Genomic DNA, 26,672 nt, shown 5'->3' with positions numbered 1-26,672 from the left:
AGTCCAAAGTTCCAAGGCCAGCATGCAGGCAGCTCACTGGGTCCGCCCTCCACACTTCCACCAGCTCCCAGCCCACTCAATACACCTGAGGCCCATGGAGTGTGTGCCAGGCCTCACCAGGCCCCTCGGACTTTCCCAATGCTGTGATCTGCCCAGAATGCTCCTCCCTGCTTTCTCCTCCTGGCCTAAGCAGACCCATTCTTGGATCAGCAGCCTTCTCTCCAGGGACCCTGCTGCTTCCCACAAGTGCCCACCCTAAGTCACCCTCGTTTGCGGGTACTGGAAGCAATTGTCCATAACTCTCTTCTCCCATGCTGTTGTCTCCACACTCCTAACCCTTAGCACAATGCCTGGTACCCAGTAGCTGCCCCATAAGGGCATGCTTCAGGCACGATGCCTAACTGCTGAATGAGAGAACACTCTGAAAGCACAGAGGGCACGGCACGCGCAGGCCCCTGTGAGAGGCCTGGGGCGTATCTGCTCACTTCTCACTTCGTTCTCACCCTACAAGGTGTGGAAGGTTCCATCCTTGCCCTCAATTTACCCGCAAGGAGAGGGACACTCATGCAGATGGGGCAGCAGAGCTGGAATTCCAGCCCCAGCCTCTCTCTGAGTTTGCGCTCTACTTCCAGAAAACGGACACATCACCTGGGGGTCTGAGTGGGCAGTGGGAGAGTGAGCACACTTTACAGTTTATCTTGAAGACAGGCTCGGGAGCCTGAGATGAACGTAGAGAACCATGGCCCTCTGCCTCCCCAGCCCTCTGGCCCCTGCCCAGGAAAGCCCACTCATTATCTTGGGCTCCAAAAAGCTACCCAAAAGGTTGCCTCTGATCGTACATTTCAAAGTCTTGTTCACCTGGACTAGAGGACCACAGGAGCCCCACATTAGAAACAAAGGAGCAAGGGCTGGGCATGGTGGTGCACTCCTGTGATCCCAGCTACTGGGGAGGCTGGGATGGGAGGATCGCTTGAGTCTGGGAGGTTGAGACTGCAGTAAGCCGTGATTTCATCACCATACTCCAGCCTGGGAAATACAGCAAGACTCTGCCTCAAAAAAAAAAAAAAAGAAGGCCAGGCACGGTGGCTCACACCTATAATCCCAGGACTTTGGGAGGCCGAGGCAGGTGAATTGCTTGAGTCCAGGAGTTCAAAACCAGCCTGGGCAAGATGGCGAAACCCCATTGCTAATAAAGATTTAAAAAGTAGCCAGGCATGGTGGCACATGCCTGTAATCCCAGCTACTCGAGAGGCAGAGGCACGAGAATCGCCTGAAACTGGAAGGCAGAGGTTGTAGTGAGCCAAGATCATGCCACTGCACTCCAGCCTGGGTGACAGAACGAGACTCCATCTCAAAAAAAAAAAAAGAAGAAGAAAAAGAAAAAAATAACGGAGCAAAAGAGAAGAGGCCAGGAAAAGTAAAAACACTAAATTCCTCTTTTTTCCAGACCAAACTTGGGGTATAAATGGCATTTTTGAGGGTGGCGCATTCAAATCCTCTCATCTTCTCACAGCAGGCCTTTACGGGGGAAAGAGAAACTGGGGGAGCCTCACAGAGGTGGAGAGGCACCGCTGCTGGGGGCATTGCTATAGAGGCTGCTCTATGTTAAGCCCCTGCCTCACTAGGCAGGCTTTGTCCCACCTTCCCAACGGGGCAGAAGGTTGTCAAGCGCCTCATCTGTGATGGGAACACAAGGCTGGGGCACTCAGACTGGTTGCGGGATGTGCCCAGGTCCCAGAGTGAGTGTCAGGGACCGGTGACAAACATGGGTCCACGTCCAGCCCGAGGGCGTGGGCCTACATCACACAACCTCGCCTAAGCCCCCTGCCTGGTGGGATGGAAACTCGCTCAACTAAAAAAAACTTCTAGAGCCCAAGAAGATCCTTGTTCCTGCCCAGCGAGAATGGACAGCTTCAAAGGGCAGTTTGGGGGTTTCTGTTTATTTTCCTGTATGTTCTGGTCATCTCAATCATCTAACCAGAAGAACTGGCCCAAAATTAGGCACAAGAAAAAAGGAAAAAGTCTAGCCCTGCCACATAACTCCTGGAACTGGTTGCAGAAACTGAACTTTGGCTTTCTAAACTTGGTGAAGGAACAACAGCCTCTTTCAAGCAAGGCCCTTTTGTTCCTAGTTCCCAGAGAGGAGGCAGAATCTTTGGCTGAACAAATTCGGTTCAGCCAAAGTTTCCCAGGGAAACGGTGCTGTGCTAAGTCCCCCATGGTCAATGCATTAACTTGCTCCTATCCCAGGCAGATCACCAATCAATTGGATGGCATTGGTTTTGTAATTTCAAAACCATGTAGCCATCAGATTCATTATGCAATAATGGCCCGTTCATAAGTAATACCAATAAGAAGTGCTTCCTGAGCAACGTCTCAGTTATGCCTCATGATAACCCTGTGATGTAGACACACCCCCATCTTTCGTTACACAGACAAGGAAACTGAGGCTCGCCAAGCTCAAAACCACTGCCAAGATCATCACTAGTAAGTGGCAGAGCTGCTAAGATTCAGACACAGCAACTGCACATCCCTGGCCTCCAATCAACCAAGAAACAGCCAAATGAAATAATTTTTTTAAAAAGGGAAAGAGGCCAGGCCTAGTGGCTCATGCCTGTAATCCCAACACCTTGGGAGGCCAAGGCAGGAGGATCACTTGATCGCAGGAGTACAAGACCAGCCTGGACAAGATGGCAAAACCCCGTCTCTACAAAAAATTTAAAAATTAGCTGGATGTGGTGGCACACACCCGTAGGCCCAGCTACTCAAGAGGCTGAGGTGGGAGGATCACTTGAGCCCAGGAAGCTGAGGCTGCAGCAAGCTGTGATTGTGCCACTGAACTCTAGCCTAGGTGACAGGGCGAGACCCTACCTCAAAAAAAAAGACAAAATAAAAAGTAAAAAAAAAAAAAAAAATGAAAAGAAGAGAGAGGAAAAGAAAAAGGAAAGGACAAAGATGTATTTTTCATCATCGACTTCTTGCTACCTGAAATTGCCAGCTTCTTTTCTGCAAGGGTTGTCTCCCCGACTGGAACGAAGGTGTTCTAGTGGGGCTGTGTTTGGTTCACCCCACAGCCCAGCCCTCAGCCAGGCACCTGACACCCAGAAGACCCTGAGCGAAGGTCTGGAGCGAGGGAACTCACAGGGCCCTGCTGTCTGAGCCAGGGCCACAGGCACAACCTCTGCCTTTCCCACAGATGACAGCAAGGACAGCTCACCGTGCTGGGTCACTCTGCCCAGTCACCTCCACAGGCGAAATGGTCTAGCCAGAGAGGCCCTCTCACGGTTCAGCTGAGCCAGGCCCAAGGTCAGCTCGCTGGGGAATTTCTCTCATTCGTTCATTCAATCGATCATTTCTTATTAGCTCATTCAACAAATACTTATTGAGCACTAACCACAACCAGGCATTGTGCGAGGCAGCCTTCCTGGGACAGTGAGTGTTAGGGACTGGTGACAAACGTACGGGGTCCAGTCTGGGGACAGAGAACAGGAAAAGGAAGCAAGCACAGCAGGACACAGCGTCAGACACGGGGTGCATCCTGCCCCTATCAAGGACGCAACCTGGTGGTAGTAAAAGTCCAGCTGGCATCCCCTCCCTCCACGGCAGGGCCTCAGGCCTGGTTTATATATGTTTCTAAATGAAGATCCAGCCCACAACACCAAAGACTGTCCAGGTACAGCATCATCAAGTATGGATGGAAAAAACGGCACATGCAAATGAACGCCCTACAAAAATGTTAATTATCATCTCTGGCTGTTGGCATTCTAGGTGGATTTTGTTTTCTTCTGTTTATTTGCGTTATCTAACTGTGCTACAACAAACCTGAGTTCTTTAGGTAATGGGTAAGAGGGGTGAACATCTTTAAAAAATAAATGTCCACTCCTAGATGTATATCCAAAAGAACCAAAAGCAGGGACGATAATAAATACTTGCACCAATGTTCACAGGAGCGTTACCCACAACAGCCAACAAGGGAACAACTCAAGTGTCTGTCGACCGAAGAATGGATAAATCAAATGTGGTCTATCCAGTCAATGCAACATTATTTGGCCTTAAAAAGGAAGGAAATTCTGGCATGTGCTAAACATGGGGGGAACGTAAAAACCTCACACTAAGTGACATAAGCCAGACACAGAAGGACAAATACTGTATGATTCCACTTAGCTCAGGTACTTCAATAGGCAAACTCATAGAGACAGCAAGTAGAACAGCAGTGACCAGGGGCTGGGACGAGGAGAGAATGGGTACAGAGTTTATGCTGGGGATGATGAAAAAGTTCTGGGTGTAGACAGTGGTGACTGTGAATGTATTTAATGCCACTGAATTGTACACTTACAAATGGATAAAATGATAAGTATTGTGTTATGCATATTTTACCACAATAAAAAAATTTTTTTTAAAACCTCAGAACTTCAGCTGCCAAAATGAATGAATGAATGAATGAATGAATGAATGAATGAGACCTTCACTCTTCCCTGATCAAGATTTTCCTGGTTGCATCATCAAATAGACAAAGTGAGAAAACAGCATGCTGTACCGAGGTAGGGACAGCGACTGGGGCAGTCTCTCTACCTGGGCCTCAGTTTCGCCAACTGTGAAATCAAGGCATTGGCCCCATCGGACCAGATGTGGAGCCTGTGACCAGATCTCATCTTTCCTCTCTTCAGTCTCACAGCTAATTCTAGGAAGGTGCTGGCACTAGGAAGAGCTCTGGCTTAGCCAGCCACCTCTCACTGTGCCCACGCCACTTCCCTTGGGAGACTCCTTTTCTCACCTGTGAAATGCGGAGACTAATGACAAAGCTACTGTCTCTACCCCTGCTTCCCTTACACACTGGCTGCGGCTCCCTCAGAAGATCACATAGGTGAGGTGGATGGAGCCCTAGCTTCTTCCCTGAGCTGGCTGCCTGGAAAAAGCCACCCCGGCCAGGTAACTCAAGGGACTAGGAAAATCCTGGCTGCACTCAAGCTTGGTAAGGAGGCTGAGGGGCAGGAGAAATGAAGGAGAACTCTCCAAGGCCTGCCTTGTTGTCCAACCAACACCTACTTCATTTTTCCTTAGGTGGAACCATACAAGAGTGGGCACATAAAGGACACCTGGGAAGTCCCCTGAGGTCTCAGGAAAAGCAGTGGAGCCTAGGAAAAGACACACGAGCTCGAGTCGGCCTGACATGGGTTTGCATCGCAGCTCTACAACCCACAGCCATGGGACCCTGGAGGCCAAGGGCCTGGGGAACCTGTCCCCTCTCTTGTAACACAGGGACGCTGCCCACCCAGGGGGCTGAATAAGTGCCTGGCACATCATAGGTGCCTGAGAAATGGCGGGTTCCATTATTTCACCCGGTCCAGCCCTGGCAATCGGTACCCAGCTGGGCAGAGAGCCGGCTTGAATCGTCCTACAAAATCCTCAGGGAGGAGAGAGGACTCCATGCGCATGGCATGCTCATAAAAACGAATCTGAGAATAAAAACCACAACCTCCGTCCCGCCAAACGTAGTGGGAGTAACGAAGCAAACAAAAGGGAAAGTTCAACTCCTTTTTTTGGCTTTAGAACATGCAAATGCAAAATTCAGTGGCAAAGGAATTATCCCAGAAAAATTCCATGTCTAAATCTGAAATGGCCCCAAGGAACCCTGTCCCTCTCTAGTCATTTAAGTGACGTTTTGCTCTAGGGTGTGGCTAAAGATCGGGGCCAGCTAACGTGGGGAGAAACAAAGACAATGAGGAAACTTGTTTATTGGGGTCCTTAAAATGTTAACAACCAAGGAAAACCCTCAGCTTCTCTTAGTGATGCTTGCTTACCAATGCTGAAGGTGAAGTCCTTGGTATCCAGAAGGAAGGAGCGCACTAGACCTGCACTCATCGTCCAATGCTCCATTCACATCAGCTGAATTTGCCAGGCAGCCTCCACGATAGAGACTCAGTAAAGGATCCATACTTCCCAAATTCCAGGCGTTCAAATGCCAAGACTGCCTTTGCCTCTGTGGATACTCCCTGGGCATATTTTCTCATGCTTAGTATTCTTTAATCGTTGGTCATCAAGGGTTTGTGGTCACTCTGTCCCTCTGCTTTACAGGTCAGGGAGGTGAGGCAGCCCAAGGTCACACTGAGAGCCAGGGCAAAGCTGAGCAGTGAGCCACCATCTGCCTGATTCCAGCAGAACAGCCCTCGGACTCAATCACAAAGCAGCTCCAGTGATGCACTACACCTTATCAGAGAGTGAAGAACTGCTCTAAATCTTAAAACAAACATTTCAGGGGCAAGAAGTGCCAACCTTGAAACTCCAGACTGGGATAAAAGAAAAAATATTTCACCGTAACCAAGAAGACTAAACACAGCTCAAGCAAGTACAGAAAACGCTGCAGGGACCAGCCCCACACTTACCTGGCCAAAGGAGCAAAACTCTGAATAAAAACCTTGATCTTTCTACTTAATGAAACATTTTTTTTTTTTATCACTCACATGTTTATTTCTGTGCAAAGCTCCATTTCCTGCTGGGGAAGCGTCACTGACCCCCTAGCCTGGTTTATTGCCCTGGAGAGGGAGGTGTCCATGAATCCCTAAGAATGCCTATATTATGGATGCTAAAAAACACATAGTTGCTAAGTTTTATAAGCCCTGCTCTGTCTTACCATTTTGCCAGCCCAAGGATCCATAGCTTTCAGCACATTTTCAAAGGGAGTATGTCACTCCCAAATCTAGACCCAGTATCCCAGAACATCCATTCAGCAGGGAATATTCTGTCATTTTGATTTTTTGTGACTGTGACAAAGGACTCACTGACCATCCACCCAGACACAAGAATGGAAATGAGACCAGGAATGAAAGAAAAAATAAATCACTTCCCAAAGCAAGTCATGGGATGCAGAAATGGACCAAAATTTAAGTGGATACGACAGAAGAGAAGTAAAAGATAATGATGACAACACAGTTCCATGGGTTTCCAAGAAGGAAAGAGGAAGAAAACTAGCCTCATCTTTATGAGGGCAGCCAGCTCCATGAGAACTGCCTATGCAGCTCACCGCAACACGCAATGCCTAGAACGGTGCCCAGCACATAGTGCTGAATGTTGGATAAATATACCATGTCATTTATTCTCACAATCCTGGGATGTAGGGATCGGAATTTCGGTTTCCAAGATGAGGGTCAGAGAACTCATGTGATCTACCCAGAGTTACAAGCAACAAGAGGCATTGCTGGGATGTGAACCCAGATCCAGGCACTGCTTTGCAAACCCAGGTGCTTTCCTCTATACCACACTTTGTTTAACCCAAAATCATCTCTTAAGAGCGAACACCCTGGTGTGGAGAAGGCTTCAAAAATCCCACTGGCTCCCTTCAGGGTCATTTAACGACTCTGGGCCTTAAGTTCCTAATCTATGCAGTGATAGAAGCTGGGCTACATCAAGAATGGCAAATAGGGTCCCCGTTGCATGCCAACAACAATTGATTATTAGTGGCTGTCTCTGAGCTCACTGGGAAGACTAATTATGCTAGGGTTGATTAGCAATGTCTACCACAGTCAAGGCAATGAGGAGTGGCAGCACATGTGTCACTTATTTGCCATCCCAGAACTACATGAACTTCAAGTTCTCTTCCAACTATGGCTGGCTCTGATTCTAATTATAAAAACAGAAAAAGGGGGAAGGGGCAAATGGAGAAGGAAAAATAGGCTAACATTTTCCAACATGGGCCATGGCTGAATTCAGTCAAATCAAGGCTGTCTGCCCAGCCAGCCCCTCATGTTCCACACACACAGCCCTGCCACATGTGAGGAAGTGGAAAACATCAGATCCACTGCCCACATACTCAACAAGACACCCAATCCAAGCCAGAAGCTGCAGAACAATGGGTTTTGCCTGGCTTGGCCTTAGTTGTAAAACACCTCACCAGGAAGCGTGGTAACCTCGCATCTGGGTTCAAACCTGGGCGGGACCTCTTGCCCATCCTGAGCCTTCACAGATTACTCCAACTCTCTAAGCCTCAGTTTCCTTCATCATTGAAAAACTGCACGGGATTGTCATAACAATCACATACAACAGGGCATCAAAGTTCTTCACAACAAGGCCACAGTGAGTAGGCAAAGAAATGGCCACTACCATCATCATCATCATCATCACCACCACCACCATTTTTCTTTGCAGGGGGCAAATTTTCAGAAGAGTCCAAGTGCAAGAGATTCTTTTGTTTCTCCCACGTTCAGCATGATGCCCATTTGGTTGCTCTGAACTCTAAAGGGAAGAGGCTCTGAACACCACTCCATCTCCTCAAGCTCCTGGTGCATCAGCCAGGGTCCTGGGAGGAAACAGATGGCAGATGCAAAATGGTGCGATTTGAGGAAATTTTCACAAAAGGACAATATATTAAGGCATGGGCAGCGTACAGGGGAAGCACAAAAGATGGTTTTTCTACCTAGGGTGACCAGCCGTCCAAGTGTGCCCAGGACTGAGGGGCTTCCTGGGCCACAGGACTTTCACCGCAAAAACCTGGGACAGTCCTGGGCAAACCAGGACAGCAGTCACTTCATTTCTCCCCCATGTATTTCTATCCCTGGGCCTGACACTGCAGGGGAAGGAGCAGTTACAGAAAAACCTGGGTAGAGGGAGTGACATGACTGCAGGAGTGGCTGAGGGACGCCACCCACCCAGGGCAACCCCGAAGGAAAAGGGAGGAGGGAATAAATAGCCCACTCACCCTCCTCCCATCCTCCATCTCCCCCAGGCTCTCCACTGGCCAGACCCACCCAGAAGGCAGGGGAGCAGAAAAGAATGGAGGGTGGGGTTTCCAAGGCAAAGGCTGGAAAGAATAGAACATGGGCCCAGAGGCAAAGAAAGACACACAGGCCCTGTGTTCACTCTGGGGTGGCCAGGGGAGCCAAACCTCACCTCTCAGAGCCTCCATGGTGAGGCCTTGTAGGGACTCAGTGCCCCTAGCCCTCACACAACAGGAAGGAAAGGAACTTCCCTTCCCCACTGGAGGGGACACTGGGATGTGGCCAAAGTCCCCTTGGTCCATGGGTTTGGTTTGTGGCATTCAAAGGTGAGCCCAGCAGGGCTCGGAGGAAGAAGGCCCCTTCAGCTGGCATCTGACAAGGCCACCTCCTAAGAGTGGGAAAGGCTAAGACAATTCCCCAAAGAAGCAGCAGCCTCCTGGGCTTGGTCTAAAGCAGGTGCTCTGTCACTGCAGACCCGAGTGGGGGATCAAAGGCAGGGCCTGCTTGGGGTGGAAGTCTATAAAATCCAGAGAGCACACCCCTGGAATTGCTACGCAGTTTCCCCCACGGGTGTGCTCAGACCGGAGGCCACCAGTCAGAGGCAGTGCATGCGTCAGGGGCAATATCGTTTAGAAAATAAAAGCGACTTTCAATTCTGTTTTTAAATCATATTTTCCGAGATCAAAATCTTATTTCCCAAGCACTGCTGCTGAAAGCTGAGGTGAAAACCACCAATAATATCTTAATCCTCACAACGGCGGGTTTCCATCTTGCTTGGGTTGGGAGCTTGGTGGCTGGAGTTAGGACAGGGGCTGAGAGCCCATTCCAAATAATGGTGCCTGAGGTCACGGAGCAGGGTCACGGCACGGGGTCACAGCGCGGGGTCACAGCACAGGGCCACGGGCACACCCAAGAAGAGCTTCCCTTGACTCCAAGGTCACCAGAAGGTTTCCAAGAAAACTGTGAGACTTTCCTGTCCCTTCACAGCCTGGGTGCCAAGGTCCCCCACCATGCAACAACAGACAAAGGCCTTTATTGACATCAGGTATTCCTGGAAAAACGGACCCAAACCCTGCCTTCAAGCTCACAGTCCTGCAGGAAGCAGGAAGGTATACAGGTGGCAAACCCAACACAAGAGAAGCAGTAGCCACAGTAATGACAATGATGGTAACGGTGACAGTGACGGTGATGGTGACAGTGATGGTGACGGTGACGGTGATGTTGACAGTGATGGTGACAGCGGAGATGACAGTAATGGTAGGGGTCATGATGATGATGATGATGGTAGCAAACATCTGTTGAGCACATGCCATGTGTCCACACTCTACTAAGTACTTTCCATGTATTCTCTCCTTTATTCTCAGAATTCCATGTATTCTCCCCTTTATCCTGGGGAGTGGCTACTCTTATATCCCCAGCTTTCAGATGAGGAAACTGAGAGCTGGATCACACCACTGGTTAAATGGCCTCACATGAAATGTCTGGATCAAAAAGCCTGGCCAGCCCTCCTAATCACCCTGCCCGATCAGTGTCCTGTTTTAGGGAAGGACTGACCTGGGCAGGCAGGGGATTTAACGCCTCCACCTCCCTGCAAGACGTAATGGGGAAACAGTGTGCGGGTTTCAAAGTGGAGGCAGGGGGTTTCCTCCTTCCTGATCCCCTTCAAGCAAAGCTTCCCAGAATGGCTGAGCAGGGAGGGCCCTACGCAGGAGCACCCAGTGGAGGCCAGTGGGACTGAGATCAGCCGGGATCCCCTCCTCTAGTCATGCCCCCAGCCAGGGCTGTGCTGGCCCAGAGAGGGTGCCCTGCTTACCACTGGGGGCATCAGAAGAACCCCAGACTGTTCGTCTTTGCAGTGCTCCCTGACCCCTACCCCCCTTCACCAAGCCTCCGGGCAGAACCTGCATGCCAACTCCAGAACGTTGCTTTTTAATAGTCTTCCAGGTGATGGGGTTCAGCTATAAAAAGGAGAGGGACCCACTGCCCAGCCGTGGATGGGTCTGGGGTCAAACAGATGAAGGCCTCTTTAGAAGAGGTGAGAAGCCAGGGTCCCTATCCCCTCTCCTCCCCACTTCCTCATCTCCCCCAAAAACCTGCTTCAATTCAGACAGGGCACAAGAAGCAGGTTTTGAAGTCATGTTTCCTTACACCAAAACTTTCTAATGCTAATTTCTCCCCCTCTCTCTTATTGGCATGATGTAATTCCCCTTTTCAACAACCCAGATCTCTGAAGTCCTGAGTCATCAGGGCGAAGGCAGGGACAGCGAGGGGGAGGTCAGTTGGGAGGGATCAAAGGTAGGGGGGAGCTTGCCAACACCCAGGCCAGCCGGGATTTCCTTCTGGGGGCCTGGGGTGCCGTGGCCCACCGGCTCTTGGCCCCACACCATGCCAGACATGGGGACAGGGCTCCTAAGGCCCCCACATTGTTTTTCAGTTCTGAAAACTCCTGTGGGCCAGTTCTGAAGAGACGAGGTGACTGTGGGATGGTGCAGGAGTTCCCAGCTCTGTCACATGCCAGCCCGGGCAGCCCCTGCCTGCCCCAGAAAATGGGACCTCACGAGGTGGGTGTGATGATTAAATGAATGAACACAGCAGTTCTCAACCAGGGGCAATGTGGCCCCCCGGGGACATGTGGCAGAGCCTGCTTGTTACATGTCACGGGTTGTTACAACTGTGGGGAGCAGTGGGCCAGCATCTGGCAGGTGGAGGCCAACCTAGAATAAAAGCTCCTCCTGCTCCCTGTGTACCTATGTCACACGCACTCATTTAGGAGAAAGGGTAGATGGCTCCACCCCACATGGTTAATACGGGTGATTTCCAGGTGGTGAGATTCTGGGAGGATTTTTTTTCTTCTTGATTTTGTAAGATTGTCGTCATCCCTGTATGATGGCTTCAGTTTTGCTTTTACAAGAGAGGGGAGGTAAATGTGGAGTGGAGAAGGCAAGAGGCAAAGGCGCCCTGGCTGCCCAGCTGGGGTGGTGCCGCACCACAGGGGAGCACGCCCTGGCTCCAACAGGGGAAGGTAGCCCTGGAAAACCACTGACTGGCGGGGGGGTCGGAGGGGTTCCAAGCAGAAAGAAGAGGCATGTGCCAAAGGTCAGAGGCATGGGGAAGCTGAGGCCAGAAGCCAGACAAGGCAGGAGGCTCGCTCCACAGTAGACTTTGAACTTCGTGCTCACTGTGATCCAGTCCTCACCACCAGCTGTGACAGAGCGCTCTGCAGGGTCAGGTGGTCTCAGGCGAGGAGGCTGAGGTGACCACCCCAGGTTCAACGAGGGCAGGTGAGAAGCGATCCTCTGCCACGGCTCCTCCGGAGACGGGTCTGCAGGAAGCTGGCCCAGGAAGCTCCCGGAAGGGGCCCCAGTCCAGTCAGGGTAGACCCTTCTGCTCTGTCCACACGCTCTCCCTTCCACAAGGCCCTCCTCTCAGCTCACAGCCAGCCTGGCCACTTTGGGCCTTTCTGACATTCTGCTTTGTAGCCCCAAAACTCTGCTTACCAGCCACATGCAGTGATACTCTGGAGCCAGACAGCCTGGGGTCAAATCCTCGCTCCATAATTACAAGCTGGGTAAGTAGGGACCTCTCCTCTCCGGGCCTCAGTTTGCTCATCCGTATAAGGGGGACAATGACAGCACCAACTCGCAGGGGCATCGTGAGGATTAGGTGAGTGTACATCTGCACAAAGGGTTCAAGTAGTGTCTGGCATAAAACAGGTTCCGGGTAAGTGTTCACTATCCTTACTGTTGCCTTGCTGGTGATTCGGCCCTTGCTGCCAGGGTTCCTGTGCTCACACCCCACTAGGGACTTGTCGTGACATCTGGAGGCCACTGGCTCTGGAGTTAGGCTGCCTGGGTTCCAGCTGTATAACCTTAAACTCTTGAGGTCTCCATTTCCCCTGCTAACGCCTCATGGGGCTGATGAGAGGACGAAATGCGCACATGCCTAAAGGTCTGAGAGTGACTGGAGGAAATGGTCATGATTACCCTGCGGTCCCCTCCACTCACCTTGGACATGACTATCATCTGGCTCTGGGCTCTGTCTGGCCCTGCTGGGACTCCCCGAGCTCAGTCGCCACCAGCCTGCTGGGACAGTTCGAGCTCTTCCATTTTCCCACCCTGAAGCAAGCCTCAGTCACAGGGTCGTGAAACATGAACCAACCAGGGCGATAAACAGATGTCAACAAGTCATCATTCCCCTTTCCAATGGGCAGCCCTGCCCCCGTAACCCGCCAGCTGAGACCCCACTGCACTTCACCCACTGCAGACAAGAAGCAGAGCGCCACTCCTGCGTCGCCTACAAGGTGCCCAACTGTGTCCCTGGCCCTGAGCTCCAGCCTGATGGGATCACCTTCGAGACAGCACAGGCCTAGGCGGGGCCTTCCCACCAGGCCTCCCTGAAAGGAAGGTTCAAGAAAGGGGCCCTGTGAGCCACAGCTCAGGCCTGGGATTTGGAGTAGCAGGGGTCTCTAGTGGAAAGCCCACCAGGAGCTCACCAGGCTGAGCCCAGCAGCCTGACACCATTACCATCACTCTTCACAGGCCACAGGGGTGGGCTTGGAATCCTAGGGCCTGTGTCCATACCGAGAAAGGCTGTGTGCACCACAGCTGGGCCATGTGTTGGAGACACCACGCACGCAATCCCCTGCACACCTTCTTTCAGTACGGACAGAGCCCTGCAGCAGGGGAGTGGTACAACTCGCTCTTACGCAGAGGGCCAGAGGCCCGTGGGGTTACAAGGAAGTGGAGGGGTAGAGATCTGGGCTTGCGCCTCCCTCTCCGTGGGTCCCTCTCCCCTTCCAACAGGACGGACCTCCCAACTAGGCAAGCTGTTCATTCATCCAAATGATGTCTGTTGAGGGGCAGTGCCTCAGCGTCCCCATCGGTAAAATGGAGAGAGTAACAGTATCTAACTGGGTTGTAGGGATCACTGATAAAACCTGCATAGCACAGCCCCTGGCAAGAGGAAACACACTAATCACACATGAGTGGCCGCTGCACCGTCACTACTGTGACTAACTGCCTGGTCCTGGCGACTCGGAGATCCCGGCACTCCTAAGCCTTCCAATCTGTGACATCCCAGGCTCCCGGCTGGCGGGCCAGTCCTTAGTCTCTCTGCATCGTAAAGCACCACCCGCCCCAGGATGCACGGGTTTACCCAGCATTAATCACCCCACACTGGTAGACTCTGCTCTAGGAGGCAAACCCACCTCTATCTTTAATTCCTATGCTGTCTTATGGTGTCCACCCCATAAAAACCGCACAGACCCCCGGAATGTGCCCAGCCGCTCTGGCCTGTCCCTTTGCTCAGTGTTCCCTCTGCTCATTCCCACCTCCGACCTGCCACCCTCATCTCCATCAGTCTCCATCCTACCTCTCCATCCAGATGCCTGTCTCCTACAAAGAAGTCCTTCCTGAAACTCCCCACCACCATGATGGCGTCTCTTCCTCCGTCCAAACACAGGACAAGACATAAACCTCTCTAAGCAATGTACTTTGTTCTATGGTGTATCATAATTGTAATACCCCCATTTAACTATGAGTCCCTTGGGAGGGAAGAGTATGTCTGACTTTCCAAGTGCCATGCCTGAGAGCATTCACTATGCAAGAACAGTGCCCCAGAACACTCAATTTGCACAAATAATATATGGTGTTCAAGTTACACACCTAATGCTTACCCTTTACGAATAGCTGGCATTCAATTTCCCACATCGGTTCCCTTAACTTTTTTGACAAAATCACAAAGGAATGTCCGCCAACCTTGGCAAACACTAAACTGAGAAGCTCACTTATTTCTACCTAAGATGTTTCTGCAGGAGGCTGAAATAGTTTCATGTGCATCTACCAGGTGCATATACATTGATGGACCCACACAGACACGGGGTCAGACCTGGCTTTGACACTAAACTCTTCTTCCTCCCAGCTCTCTTTATCTGAGACTCCATTAGAGCATCTGTAAAATGGGAATAAACACCTACCCCACAGGATTGTTGTGAAAATTAAATGAGCACTGTGCCCGGCACACAGTAGGATACGATAAATATCGTTGCAACCAGGAACATATAGGTCCATCTCTTACAATGGATTTGCTTACCCTACTTTATTCCCCACCAGAGAAGACTGCAAGCTTGGCCGAACTGCCACTAACCTCAAACCCAGGAACCAGATGAGACCACGGTCATGTGAATTTCCTTTCTAGGGAAGCAGCTCTGCTCTTGGCACCCTGGAGACCTCAAGGTCTGCTGCTGCATCCCAAGGATGCTGGGGTGGGAGTAGTCATCGCTTCCATGCTCTCCTCTTCCTCCCAGACGCACATGTAAACCATGTTCCCAAGTCTTCCCCTGCACTCCGTGTGGCCGTGTGTCTGAGTTCTAGCCAACCAAGCAGCCAGACCTACAAACGGCTTGGCTGTGGTGCTCACTCTTTCCCCATCCCCCTAACAATGAAGGACCTAGGTGAGGGCAGAACCATTTCACAAGAAAAAGAGGGAGCAGAACCCTCGGGAGACCCCTGCAGGACTGCAAGAACTGGGCTGCATGAAGCCACCCAGATGCCAGGGCTGCATGTTACGGCAGCTAGCCTGCCTGGTGAACACACAGCCCCTTCCATACCCGTGGCTCTCCTTCCCTGCAGAGCCTCACACCGGTGTGTGTGTTGGTAAACAGGGTCACCTAGTCCACACAGGGAGCCAACATGTGAGGGAGGAGAGCCAGGCCTGGGTCTGCTCAGACTGTGTGCTCCAATTTTCAGATATCTTGGACCTCTAAGGAAACTGGCACTGGCCCAGGACACCCAGAGAAGCTAGCAGCAGTCCCGGTGTGATCTTCCTTCTCCATATGACCCCACCTGAGCTGGATGCAGCCAGCCCAGCCCAAGGGAAGCACCCAGATGGCTGTCTGATTCCATACACTCAAATCCTATATCCACCAGGGACCAGACGATCCAGACCACGCGCTTCCCTCCAAAAAGAGTTCGCCCAGCACAATCAGTTTAGTCGCTCCATCCACCCTACCATTTCTGACAGTAGCTTGAAAGCAGTAGAGCCACGAACAAAGGATGCCATGGGAAGGCAGGAGTCTGGGTTTGAATCCCAGGTGGGCTGCTGAGCCAGCTGCAAGGGTCTTTGCCCACACACTTCCCCTCACCACTTCCTCGCTGGCAAAACCAGAGGTGAATCAGAGCACTAGTGTGTTCTAGATCCTAGGATCCTTAGAGTGTAGTTATGGACAAAGGGAGTTGCGTTTTCAAAGTTCTGCTGGGCTTTGTCATTTAAGAATCTCTTAAGGCACTGCTACAAGGGCTATTCTTCACTATTTATTGGGAGGCAGCCAGGTTTGCAAAACAAAAAACAAAAAACAAAAAAAAAGAAAAAACACACAACAGAAGCAACAGAATGGAAGCTTTACGGGGCAAGGAGCTGCCTGTGTGTCCAGCACCTCGCACATTCTACATACTCATTAATTTTTTAAACAGATAATAACAGCTCCACAGAGCAGGAGGAAGGAAACTGACAATCATAGAGCATGTACCAGGTGCAAGCCACTTTACTGGGTGATTTCTACAGATGATCTCCTCCCTCAAGGCCTTTGCAATTGCTGTTCCCTCCACCTGAAACGCTCTTCCCCCTGGAAGTCCTATCACCCGCTTCCCTGACCACTATGTACAAAGCAGTCCACCACTCGCCCCACCCTGCTTGCTTTTCTCCACGATCCCTGTCATCGGATTTTATAATTACTTGCTCTTAACTTACTTGTTTGTCCACTCCCACCAACACAGGCTCCACGAGGGCAGGCTCCTCTTTTCTTCTGAGTGCCTAGAACGGTGACACTTAACTGCTGAATGGAGGCATGAAAGCACCGCCAGGCCTCACCTCACTTACCCTGACATCAATGCTAAGAGGAAGTTTCTCTGATCCTCGCTTTACAGATAAGGACACAGGCTAGGGGGCCTGCCCAAGGTCACCACCTGGGACATTGCAGAAGCAGGATTCAAGCTCCCCTGTCTGATTTCAAAGTCCAGGTCTCACTCCCCTACTCCCCTGGGTCTGCCGTGTTCTCTTCCTGTGGCCTCACTGCACACCCCAAATGCCAGGACGAGCGCTGTGCACACGGGAGGGGTAACGAAATGGCTACTGAAGTCAGGAACCAATTTCAGCACCAGAAATATTTTCTCTGCCATCTCCTTTGCCTCAATACACACAGCAAACACCTCCCCCACACGCACGTCTCATCACCCTTCGGTTAGGGCTCTGCTGATGTAAGCGAAGCTTCCTTTCAAAATGCGCACAGTCTCCCTCGGTGCCTGTTGAATACACTGGGTGGTTCATCACCAGAGCCAAGAGCAAGGAAGAGAAATTCTCACTTCCTCTCTTTCTCCACCATGGGGCTGGGTGGCCTGGCTTCCATCCTGGGGAAAGCAGGAAGTCAGGGAACAAAAAGCAATGCCCTCAGGTGGAGCTGCACAGACCCTTGTTCTGAGGGTGGAAGTCAGCCCATCTTTGTCAGAGCCCCCTGGTCACCTATGTTCCTTCAGCTGCAGGGAAGACCAAGTGGCCAGACCCTCTGAGGGGGATCCCTGGTTGGTGACCTTTAGCCAGAACAAAGCATGACTCCAGGTAGCAATAACCCCAGGAAACACTGCCCTTCCCTCTTCAAAAGGAGGCTCAGCTCCCCCATCCCAAAGAATTAAGCAAAAGAACATCAAAATAGAGACAACTCCATTCAGTAAAAATAGAAAATGTTTTCTTTCAAGGAACAAGAGTGTATTAGTCCGTTCCCACGCTGCTGATAAAGACATACCTGAGACTGGACAATTTACAAAAGACAGAGGTTTAATGGACTCACAGTTCCACGTGGCTGGGGGGACCTTACAACCATGGTGGAAGGTGAAAGGCACGTCTTACATGGTGGCAGACAAGAGGAGAATGAAAGAGCTAGGCGAAACGGGTTTCCCCTTATAAAACCATAAGATCTCGTGAGATTTATTCACTACCAAGAGAACAATATGGGGAAAAGCGCCCCATGAGTCAATTATCTCCCACTGGGTCCCTCCCACAACACAAGGGAATTATGGGAGCTACAACTCAAGATGAGATTTAAGTGGGAACACATCCAAACCATATCAAAGAGGCTGGGACTAACCTCAATGCCCATCAACAGGGGAGGGTCTACCTACATTACTGTGATACACTTCTACAAAAGAACGCTATGCAGCAATGAAAAGGAACAAGGCAGCTGCACACGCATGGAGGGTCTCCAAAATATTCTGTCCAGTGAAGAACCACGGTAGACAGCTGTGTGCATGCATGTCCAGATACACAAGAAATGAGCAGCAGTGTTTGCCTCCAAGGAGGGCCACTAGGGGCTGTGTGGACGTCGAGTAAGGGAAGCTTCATTTTTCATTAAACACCTTGTTATACTAATCAAATCTACCTGATGCATACATGAGTATTTCAATTTTTGTAATTTATTTTAAGAAACTAGACTATGCCCCGCAAGGAATTTTTCTTAAACTGCTGGCAAGAATTTCATTGCCTTCCTACCTATGAGACCTCCTAAATACCCCTAACTTTCCCCAATGCACTATTCATCTCAGGGAACTCTCTGGAGGCTACCCATTTTTAGGTAACAATAATCCCTTCCATTTGTGCAGAAAGTCATGAAGCTCTTTCAGGGCAATTAGCAAAACAGGAATTGGAATCCTGGTCACTGTATGCTGACTATACTAGTAGGTGCTTATCTATCCTCTCCAATCCTTACAGCAACCCTAGACATGAGGTGCTCTCCCTAAGGAGGAGGAAAAACAAGGCCCAGCAAGGGGAAGCAAAGCACCAAAAGTCACACAGCCAGGAAACTGCACCCTTCAAATCCAGATCCAGCGCCATGAGAACGCAAAACCCAAATCTGTTCTGCCCCACAGCGGAGATGCCCCATATCAGGCTGCCTCACTTAATCTCATGTATTCCTTTAATCAAAGGTGTAAGCTGACCCCCTATAATGTCCATGCCAACAAAACACCAGTTGGGTACCTTCAAGATGAGTCAGTCCTGGCTGGCAGCAGTTGAGGTGCCCTGGGACAGCTTTGCCTTCTACCAGGTCCCGCTGAGCCCTGCCCAGGACAGTGCCCCAGAAATGCCCTCTCACTGCCCGATGAGACACTAAGGAGCAGGCAGGGCCGCCACACCAGTCAATCTGTGGGCCAAACAGCCCAAGCCAGCAGCAACTGCCACCTCTGTCACCCACTTGCAGGAAAGCTCAGCCACATGCAGTGAAATTCCTTCTACCTGGACTGGCATGATGTTGCCGTGGCCGGAAGAGGCATCTCAGATTGCACCAGGCAAATGGGAGCATCACAACTTACTCCTTCCTTAAAATGCACTTACTTATTACAGCCTGGGAAAGGCAGACCACGTTTGCAATTTACAGAGAATTTTGACTTTTTCTCCTCTCTGTCTCAGCCCCTCCCCTCCCCCACCTCCAATCAGACAAATTGTCTAGGAAACAATTTTGATACACTCCAAAATCCTCCTATGACAAATGGCATGGAAAGGGGGGGAAAAATCTGTGTGTTTACTGCCACAAAAAACATCAAATAAGTTAAAGGCAGGCTAGGCACATGGGGGGAAGGGGGGTATGTAACAAAAGTGAAAAAGCAATTAACATGCGTGCATGTGGGCACAGATGAGTTCTCGTGGGATCTGTGGCTACCCTGGAGGACATAGATTTTAATTCTTAAGTTGAAACCAAGCCATGTGGATGTGTAACTCTTAGCTCAGCAAGTGACACACAGTAGGCATGCAGTAAGCCTGTGCTAAACAAAGTCCAAGTTCAGAAAATAGCTGCTCCCCACCAAGAAAACACCAGACTAAAGAAACCAATGAGAATGAAGGTGGCTTCTCCTTTCCCATCCATATCAAGATGCCCGGAAACACTGCAATCAAACAGCAGAGTGGTGAAAATTTAAAAACAAGCCACTGATGAATTATGGCTTGAGAATAAAGAACACTACTGTCACCTGTGCCCCGACCCCTGAATAAAGGACTTTCTGAGTGGATCCACCATTCTGAAATACCGTGTGCCACATTCTCTTAAAAGTAAGATGAAATAAAAGGTAGGCAGCTTATTTGTACTTCTGTGGTGCAGAAGAAACAAAGCCTACAGACAAAGCCCTCTGCCCACGGACAAACATGTCTAGCAGGTGATCAAATTCAACCCACAGACGAGAGCAGCAAAATGGATTCTGGTCCTGCCGAACCCAGCCGCTTATGCAGAACCCCTGGCTGCCCTGGCTGTCATTTACAACCAACACGACCATCACCAGCCATGAAGAGCCAGTGAGGCCCAGGAACTGGGAAGTTTGGGTACAAAGAGGGAATGGGGCACCACATTCAGGCCACAGCCTGGGCAGACAGGCCCTTCCCCACAAAGGTGCAGTCCTGGGTCCCCCAGGGAGGGGGGCCTGGCCTCCCTATCTCCCCTCCCAAGTCAGCTGTCGCCTATCTGCTTCCTCCTTTGTTTACGAGCATTTCGGATCCAAAGTCTCCAAGCACAGGGTGCATCAGACCTGGCGGCCGTCACAAGCCACATTAGGCACGCTGTTGGCTCTGCAAGGATTTAATCAGTAACTGGCCCAGGAGACCAGGGCAGGGCAAGCTGCGACCTGATCCCACAGGAGGCAAAGTTTACAGGCAGGCCAGGTGGGTGAGGCTGCTGGCTCCACCGGTAAGACAGCCTGGAGGGCTATCAGGTCCCTTGGACCCCAGACTAAAAGGTGTACCTAGCTGGTGTCACCCAGCAGGTGGGACTGGGAGCCCCAATATGCCTGCATCCCAGCCTGATGCAGATGTGCTCCTGGAAGCATGGTCTTAAATCTCTCAGATTCAGTTAATTGGATCAATGGAGACAGACTGCAAAAGGTTTGGGCAAAAAAGAGTATTTGGTTTGTTTATCGGTTTGAATCCCTATCAATCACTCTGGGTCTTGTTCCTGAAGCCCATACAATTAACCAGATAATTACCAGATGATTCTGAGTTGGGCTGTGTAGACGGCTTAAAATATGGATGACTGATATTTCAAGTAAGGATATGACTCTATAGGAAACATACTTGGAATATCGGGAGCTCAGGGCTGGGCCAGGGGCTGCTGCGAAGCCACAGGACTGCAAAGGGTTTTTGTTCTAGGGAACTGCACTCAAATTCACCTTTGTTTTATTTGGGCTCATATTTCTCAATAGAGTGCTTGGGCCGCACTATAAAACGCAGACAGATTACATAATGTCCAGGCCTCAGGGAAACCCCACAGGGGCTCCACTGCTTCCCCGAGAGCCTGGACACCAACCAGGTGTCTCATGATGGGACAAGAGCCCTGGTGGCAGTCCCAACCTCACCTCTGCCCGGGAGGCCAGCGCTCCAGCCAGGCCAGCCCTCACAGCCCCACCTCCAGGCTCACAGGCCCTGAGGCAAGGCCCCCGGGAGCCCACCAGAGGGCAAGGGTAAGACTTAAGGACACCCCCCCCCCCCCCCCCCCCCCCCGACTGCAATGCTTGGGGATGAAAGGCAGCGGAAAGGGGATTATGCCAGTCCATCAGACACTTCCTTATAGTTCCTCTTGCCACATTTCCCAACACCAGAGCATGGCTCTGCCAAGAGGAATCTTGCTCCATGGATAAGCCTCAGTCCCCAGTACTAGACAGGTGCTTTCCAGAGAGGCCCACACTACCGATGGTGCCACCTACCTGGGCTGGCCAAGGTGAGCAAGGGGCCTCTGGCTATTCAGGTCTTTCTTCCTTCCCTCTTTCTCTCAGATATACCTCCTGAGCAATCGGAGGTAAGTGGGGAGGCATTAGCCTCGAGAGCTGGCTTTCCGTAAACTGAGGACGGTAGCAGCGGGACACTCACTCCTGGCTTCTCCCAGAGGGAGAAGGGGCTCCTCCTGGCCTTCCCATGGCAGGTCACTGTTCCTTCTAACCATTTTCCTACCCCACCACCAACAACCCTTCATTTTGTGGAGTGTAAGAGGAAAAAAAAAAAAAAAGCCCAATAAAGTCCCTCTGAGCCAAGTGAAAATTCTGTAGCCAGATCTGGGGTCTCCAGATTCCAGGCAGGGGGCACCGCGGTGACCAGTTCCTCCCCACATCAGAAACACTCCACACCGGCAAATTTTCGGAGGCTCTCTCCCCCTCCATCCATTGGAAAGCCAAATGCTGCGGCCTGTGGCGCGGGACGGGCTTGAGAACATGCACCAGCCTGACCGGGGACTGGGCCGCCTCCCCGCGACCAGCAATCCTCCCTGAAAAAGGAGTCTTTGCAGATATTGCACCAACGTGCCCACAGGAAAGAGAAAATAGGTGCTCTAAGCATGTCGGACCCCAAATTCAGAATAAAAGTCCTCGAGGGCTGCAACGCTCTGGGGTGGGGGGTGGGGGATTGGTTCAAAGAGTAGGATTCTTCAGCTAACTTTTCCCCCCTCCCCATTCCTTGGGGCATGTGTCATGGCCTGTGACACACCGCCAAGGGAACATGGATGCCAGGGAAATGTCTACACACGCTACACGTTTGTGACATGCCATGTAAGCGACACCCTATTTCCTGGCTGGGTTTTCTTGGCACAGGTGTGGGCAGGCAGTGGATTCGGCCCCCTCCCACTGCGCTTAGTAAACAGGATCACGGTGGCCCCAGGGAGGAGTGTGCATTCTGGGGAAGACAAGCTACCCCTCCAATGAGGATGGGACCCCCACGGCAAGCCTCAGGCCCAAGCCACAGCCGGTATTTGAAACTGTCCTTGTTTCAAAACACAAAGCATCCTGTTCAGGCTCCTACCCGCCACCCCCACTCTCCCCTCGACCCCACCACAGCTGTCTTTCTCCACGTACGAAGAAGGCCACCATTTGCAGATCTGATTTCAGAAACAGATCAATGGTTTTTCCTCTCCGACTCATCCAGCTGACCCAGTCCTACCCATGTACTTAAAAACAATAACAAAATTAAACCTCCAGCAACAAAACACACACGTATACACACACTCTACAGACAATGCCGGACCAGGGCTCCACCAAGCAGCTTCTAGGCTAGAACTCGACCACCGCTGGGTCCTGAGATATTCCAGGACCACTGTCCCCTCCCCCTCCACTTCCAACCTCTCAACGTGCGAATGAGATTTTCAGAAAGGGAAGCACCCCGTTCTGCCTGCCAACCCTGGCAGGAAAGAGAATAAAGGACGGGTAAACCAAACAGAGGAACTGGCTTGTGGAAATTATTTGGGTTTGGGGGTTTGGAGGTTTTGTTGTGTTGTTTGTTTTTTTTTTTAATCTGAGGGGTGGTATTTTGTTTTCCCCTCCCCCACCCCTCAGATCCAGATGGGCCAGGGGCTTCCAGAGAGAACCCCCACCACCATCAGGGCCCAGCGTCGGGTCCATCCTCGAGTCCCAGCCACCAGAAACACAAGAGCTGGGGGCAGAAGGTCCCCAGGCACCCAGCCTGGCGGTGGGCCGAGTCTCCAGCATTTTAAGGGTCTCTCCCGAGCCCGGTCGGCTGGCTTGGGCTTCAGACTCCAAAATCGAGCCCCGCGAGCAGGCCAGGAGCGAGGCGCCCTGGTTCTCCCCGTTCCCCCGGCACCCCCCACCGCCCCCCAGGCCCTGGGCTCCAGGTGCAGCGCCAGGGGGCAGCCAGGGAGGGCGCATCTCGGGCCCCGAGGAGAGGCGGGGGTGCAGCCGCGCAGAGCCACTCACCGTGGCGGACGCCAGGCTGTTGTCGGCCAGCGTTAGGTGGTGCGGCTCCCAGCGCCTCAGGAATTTCGAGGTGAGGATCTTGCTGAGAAAGGTCCGCGGGTGCCGGATGACACAGACCTGAATGTCGCCCTCCTGCAGCAGTTTGTACCTCATCCCGTTGCAAAGCAGAAGAGCCCGGCGGCAGGGCACGGCGCCCATCTTCGTGCCTTCGGGGGCCGACACGTCGCCCCCCAGCAGCGGCTTGGTCTCCTCGATCTGCCGGGGGTCGCCGCCGCCGCCCGAGCTGCTGGTCACATCCATGGCCGCGCCGGGGGAGGGGGCTGGGGGCGGGGAGAAGGGGCTGTCCTGGGCTGCTGGGGCGGCGGGGCCCCCGGATCCGGCGGCCCGCACCCCCCCACCCCCCGGGAAGGTGGGGGGGTGTGGGGCTGGGGGCGCCCGCAGGGGAGGGGGCGCTGCCCGCGGGGGGCGGCGCGTGCGGCGGGCTGGGCCGGCCTCGGCGCTTCCTGCGGGGCTCCGGGCTTCCTCCTAGCTCGTCGGGTGCATGCTCGCAGCGGCTGACCGGGCTCGGCGGGCGACGGGGAGGGGCGGGGGAGGCCGAGGGCGGGCCGGGGCCAGGCGCGGAGGGCGGGCGCCGGGGTGAGGGCGGCGAGGTGGGGGCGGGCGTGTCTCGGGGCCCCGCGCCGCCGCGCGCGTGTGTACAGAGCGTGTGTCCGCGCGGCCGTCCGGGCGAGAGTGGCCGCGGGCGGGGCGGGCCGCGCGCCGGGCTCGCGGAGCCCGGGGCGCCCGCGCGATTGGTCCCCGCAGGGTCATGTGCCCGCCCCTCTGACGTCAATGGCGGCAACGGCGGCGGCCGCGGCGGCTTCGGCCTCTCGCGGGCGGAGTCCGCGTTCCGGGCGGGGTCGCGGCCCACGACGGGGAGGCGCGGCCCGACGGGAGGGGCAGCCCCTGGGGAGGGGGCTGGGGCGGGCGAGCCCCGCGGGGCCCCGGCCCGCCCCGCTTGGAATGTGGGGAGGGGGCGGGGCGCGGGGGCGGGGCGCGTGACGTCACGCCAGCCGCGCCCCCGCGGGTGCCCGGGCGGCAGCCCAGCCCGGCTGCCCGAGCCAGGGGGCCCGCGCCTCGCCCACCCCCGCCGCCCCCGGGCCGGACTCGGACGGGTAAAGAAGGGTACCCGAGGGCCGGGGGCTGGGTGGAAGGACGGGGACTGGAACCCTCGACCCCTGACGCCCCCTCCGCTGTCCAGGCTGTCCAGCGGGCTGGCCAGATGGGGCCGTGGAACGGGGACGCCTCCCCGACTGAAATGTCCCCGCGGTGATCCGGAGCATGAGCCCACCCTGCCCTGTCTCCCACTGCGGGACCCGGCCGGCCCTCGAACTCCTGGCCTTTGACGTCTGCTGGCTTTGGCCTTGGGGGTCCTCAAACCTTCTGGAGACAGAGGACGGTCCCCCCATCCCCCTTCTTTCTTCTGCTCAGGGAGACAGAGCCTCTTCTAGGAACCCACTTAAAGCCCCCCCAACCTACACAGCCACCCCTCTTGTGCGCACCCCAGCAGCTCCCCCTACTTTACCTTCCCTGGGACCCCACCTGGTCATTTTATCTGAGTTCACAGGCCCAGCACCAGCCCACGAGAGAACCATATTCGATTCTCTTGTGACCCAGGGTATCAGGAACTGCAGCCTGGATGCAAAAAGCTCCCTTTCTGCCATCACAAGCAGCCGGCACCTAAGGCCACCTAGCAAATGCTCAGCTCCTCAGCCAGGTTTTCTTATCTCCACGTGCTCCTGCAGCTAATAACGTTAAAACCCTAGATTTTTGCCTTTTTAAGTGAAGGCGCCTCTGTAGTGAACACATGAATGTGTGCAGCGTGTGTTGAACTGCGTCGTGAACACTGCGGAATATCCAGAGCATCTGTGCCGTTGGTGGAAATTATTCACACCCCCTCTCCCAAGAACAGGCAGCATGAAGGTGCTCCCCAGAGGACCCTCTCCCCGAGCCTGGCCAGGGTTTCAGGCAGGGGATGAAAGGCAGGTCCCAGGCTGCATCCCTCACCAAGGAAAGAAGACTCACATCCAGCCTGCCCAGGAGATGCCTCCTGGGGGAGGCACAATTAGATTAGAAATTTAGAAATTCCTTAGCTCCCCACAATTTGCTGCCATTTCCTTCAAGTTTTGAGCTTGAACAGCCTTGAGAAAACCACCAAGCATGAAGGGGCAAGCCCTAGATATGTGGGTGTTGGGGGGTGGTTGTGGCCAAGAAACCCCCCAGTCCATTAAGGGGGTGGGATTAGATCCTTTGTTCAAATTTTTTCATTGAGCTCCTGCTGTATGCTGGTCACAGGCCAGGCACTAGGGTATTAATAGTAATGACTATAATAACCACAGTGGCCAGAGACTTCCTATGTGCTAAGAATTTTGTACGCACACATCATTTTCTTCTCACACCCTATGACATAGGTGCTGTCCTCATCCTCAACCACAAAGCATGGAGGTCAGAGTCCAGAACAGTAACAGACATTGTGCTTGGTGCTCCAGGAACAGAAAGGGGGATGTCTAACCCAGTGTGGGGGACCAGGGTACTCTAAGAGTTCTTTAGGAATCAAGTAAAGAAGGGGATAGGTGCTCCAAGAAGAGGAACTGGCTCCTACCAAGGCAAAGAGATGGGAGGATGCTCAGCTTGTTCAGAAAACTGAACTCACTTGCCATGGAGTGCAAGGTCCCTGGAGGAGGTGGAGCAGAGATGTAGGCGGTGAGCAAGCAGCACCCTGAAATGCAAACCCAGGGACTAGAGCAGTGGGGAGACACCACATGGGCCATGCAAAGGAGTGACTTGTACATGGCTTCTTCAAAAGGCTGCAGTGTGGCACAGATGAGCATTGCAGAGGAGAAACCTAGAGGCAAGGAGGCCAGTGAGGAGACTTTCATGCTCACCTCCCCCCACAGAAGGAAGCAACAAGGGCTAGCACAAAGTCACTGGGTGGAGTGGCCCAGTGGCAAGCAAAGCAGCTGCTATCCACTTCAGGGACATCTGTGGACACACCCCTACCCATACAGGGCACAAAACTCCAGTAGAAGGAGGAGATTTAGCAGGATGCAAATCCCTGATATATTCCAGGACCATTCCAGGCATCCTCCATGCAGCCCAGTATAGTGGTTGATTTGTAAACATTAAGTAGGACATACTGTGATAATAATGACCGGTACCCAAACGCCAGATACTATGCTGGAGGCCTTATGTATTTGTTCTC

General features: G+C 52.8%; 1 protein-coding gene across 2 annotated transcripts in view; it reads right to left on the bottom strand.

The window, feature by feature from the left end:
• Positions 1 to 24,185, bottom strand: part of CMIP (c-Maf inducing protein) — a 266,184-nt gene extending 241,999 nt beyond the window's left edge. For both annotated transcript variants that reach the window (XM_031002719.3, XM_055366753.2), the window contains exon 1: positions 23,432 to 24,185. In XM_031002719.3, the coding sequence (XP_030858579.1) occupies positions 23,432 to 23,731 (300 nt within the window). In that variant the 5' untranslated portion in view covers positions 23,732 to 24,185. The remainder of the gene's footprint in view (positions 1 to 23,431) is intronic.
• Positions 24,186 to 26,672: the final 2,487 nt, after the last annotated feature.

The sequence above is a fragment of the Gorilla gorilla genome, chromosome 18 (assembly GCF_029281585.2).
Source record: "Gorilla gorilla gorilla isolate KB3781 chromosome 18, NHGRI_mGorGor1-v2.1_pri, whole genome shotgun sequence".
NCBI lineage: Eukaryota > Metazoa > Chordata > Mammalia > Primates > Hominidae > Gorilla > Gorilla gorilla.
The sequence above is the reverse complement of the archived record's forward strand: the minus strand, read 5'-3'. Positions and strand labels throughout refer to the sequence as shown.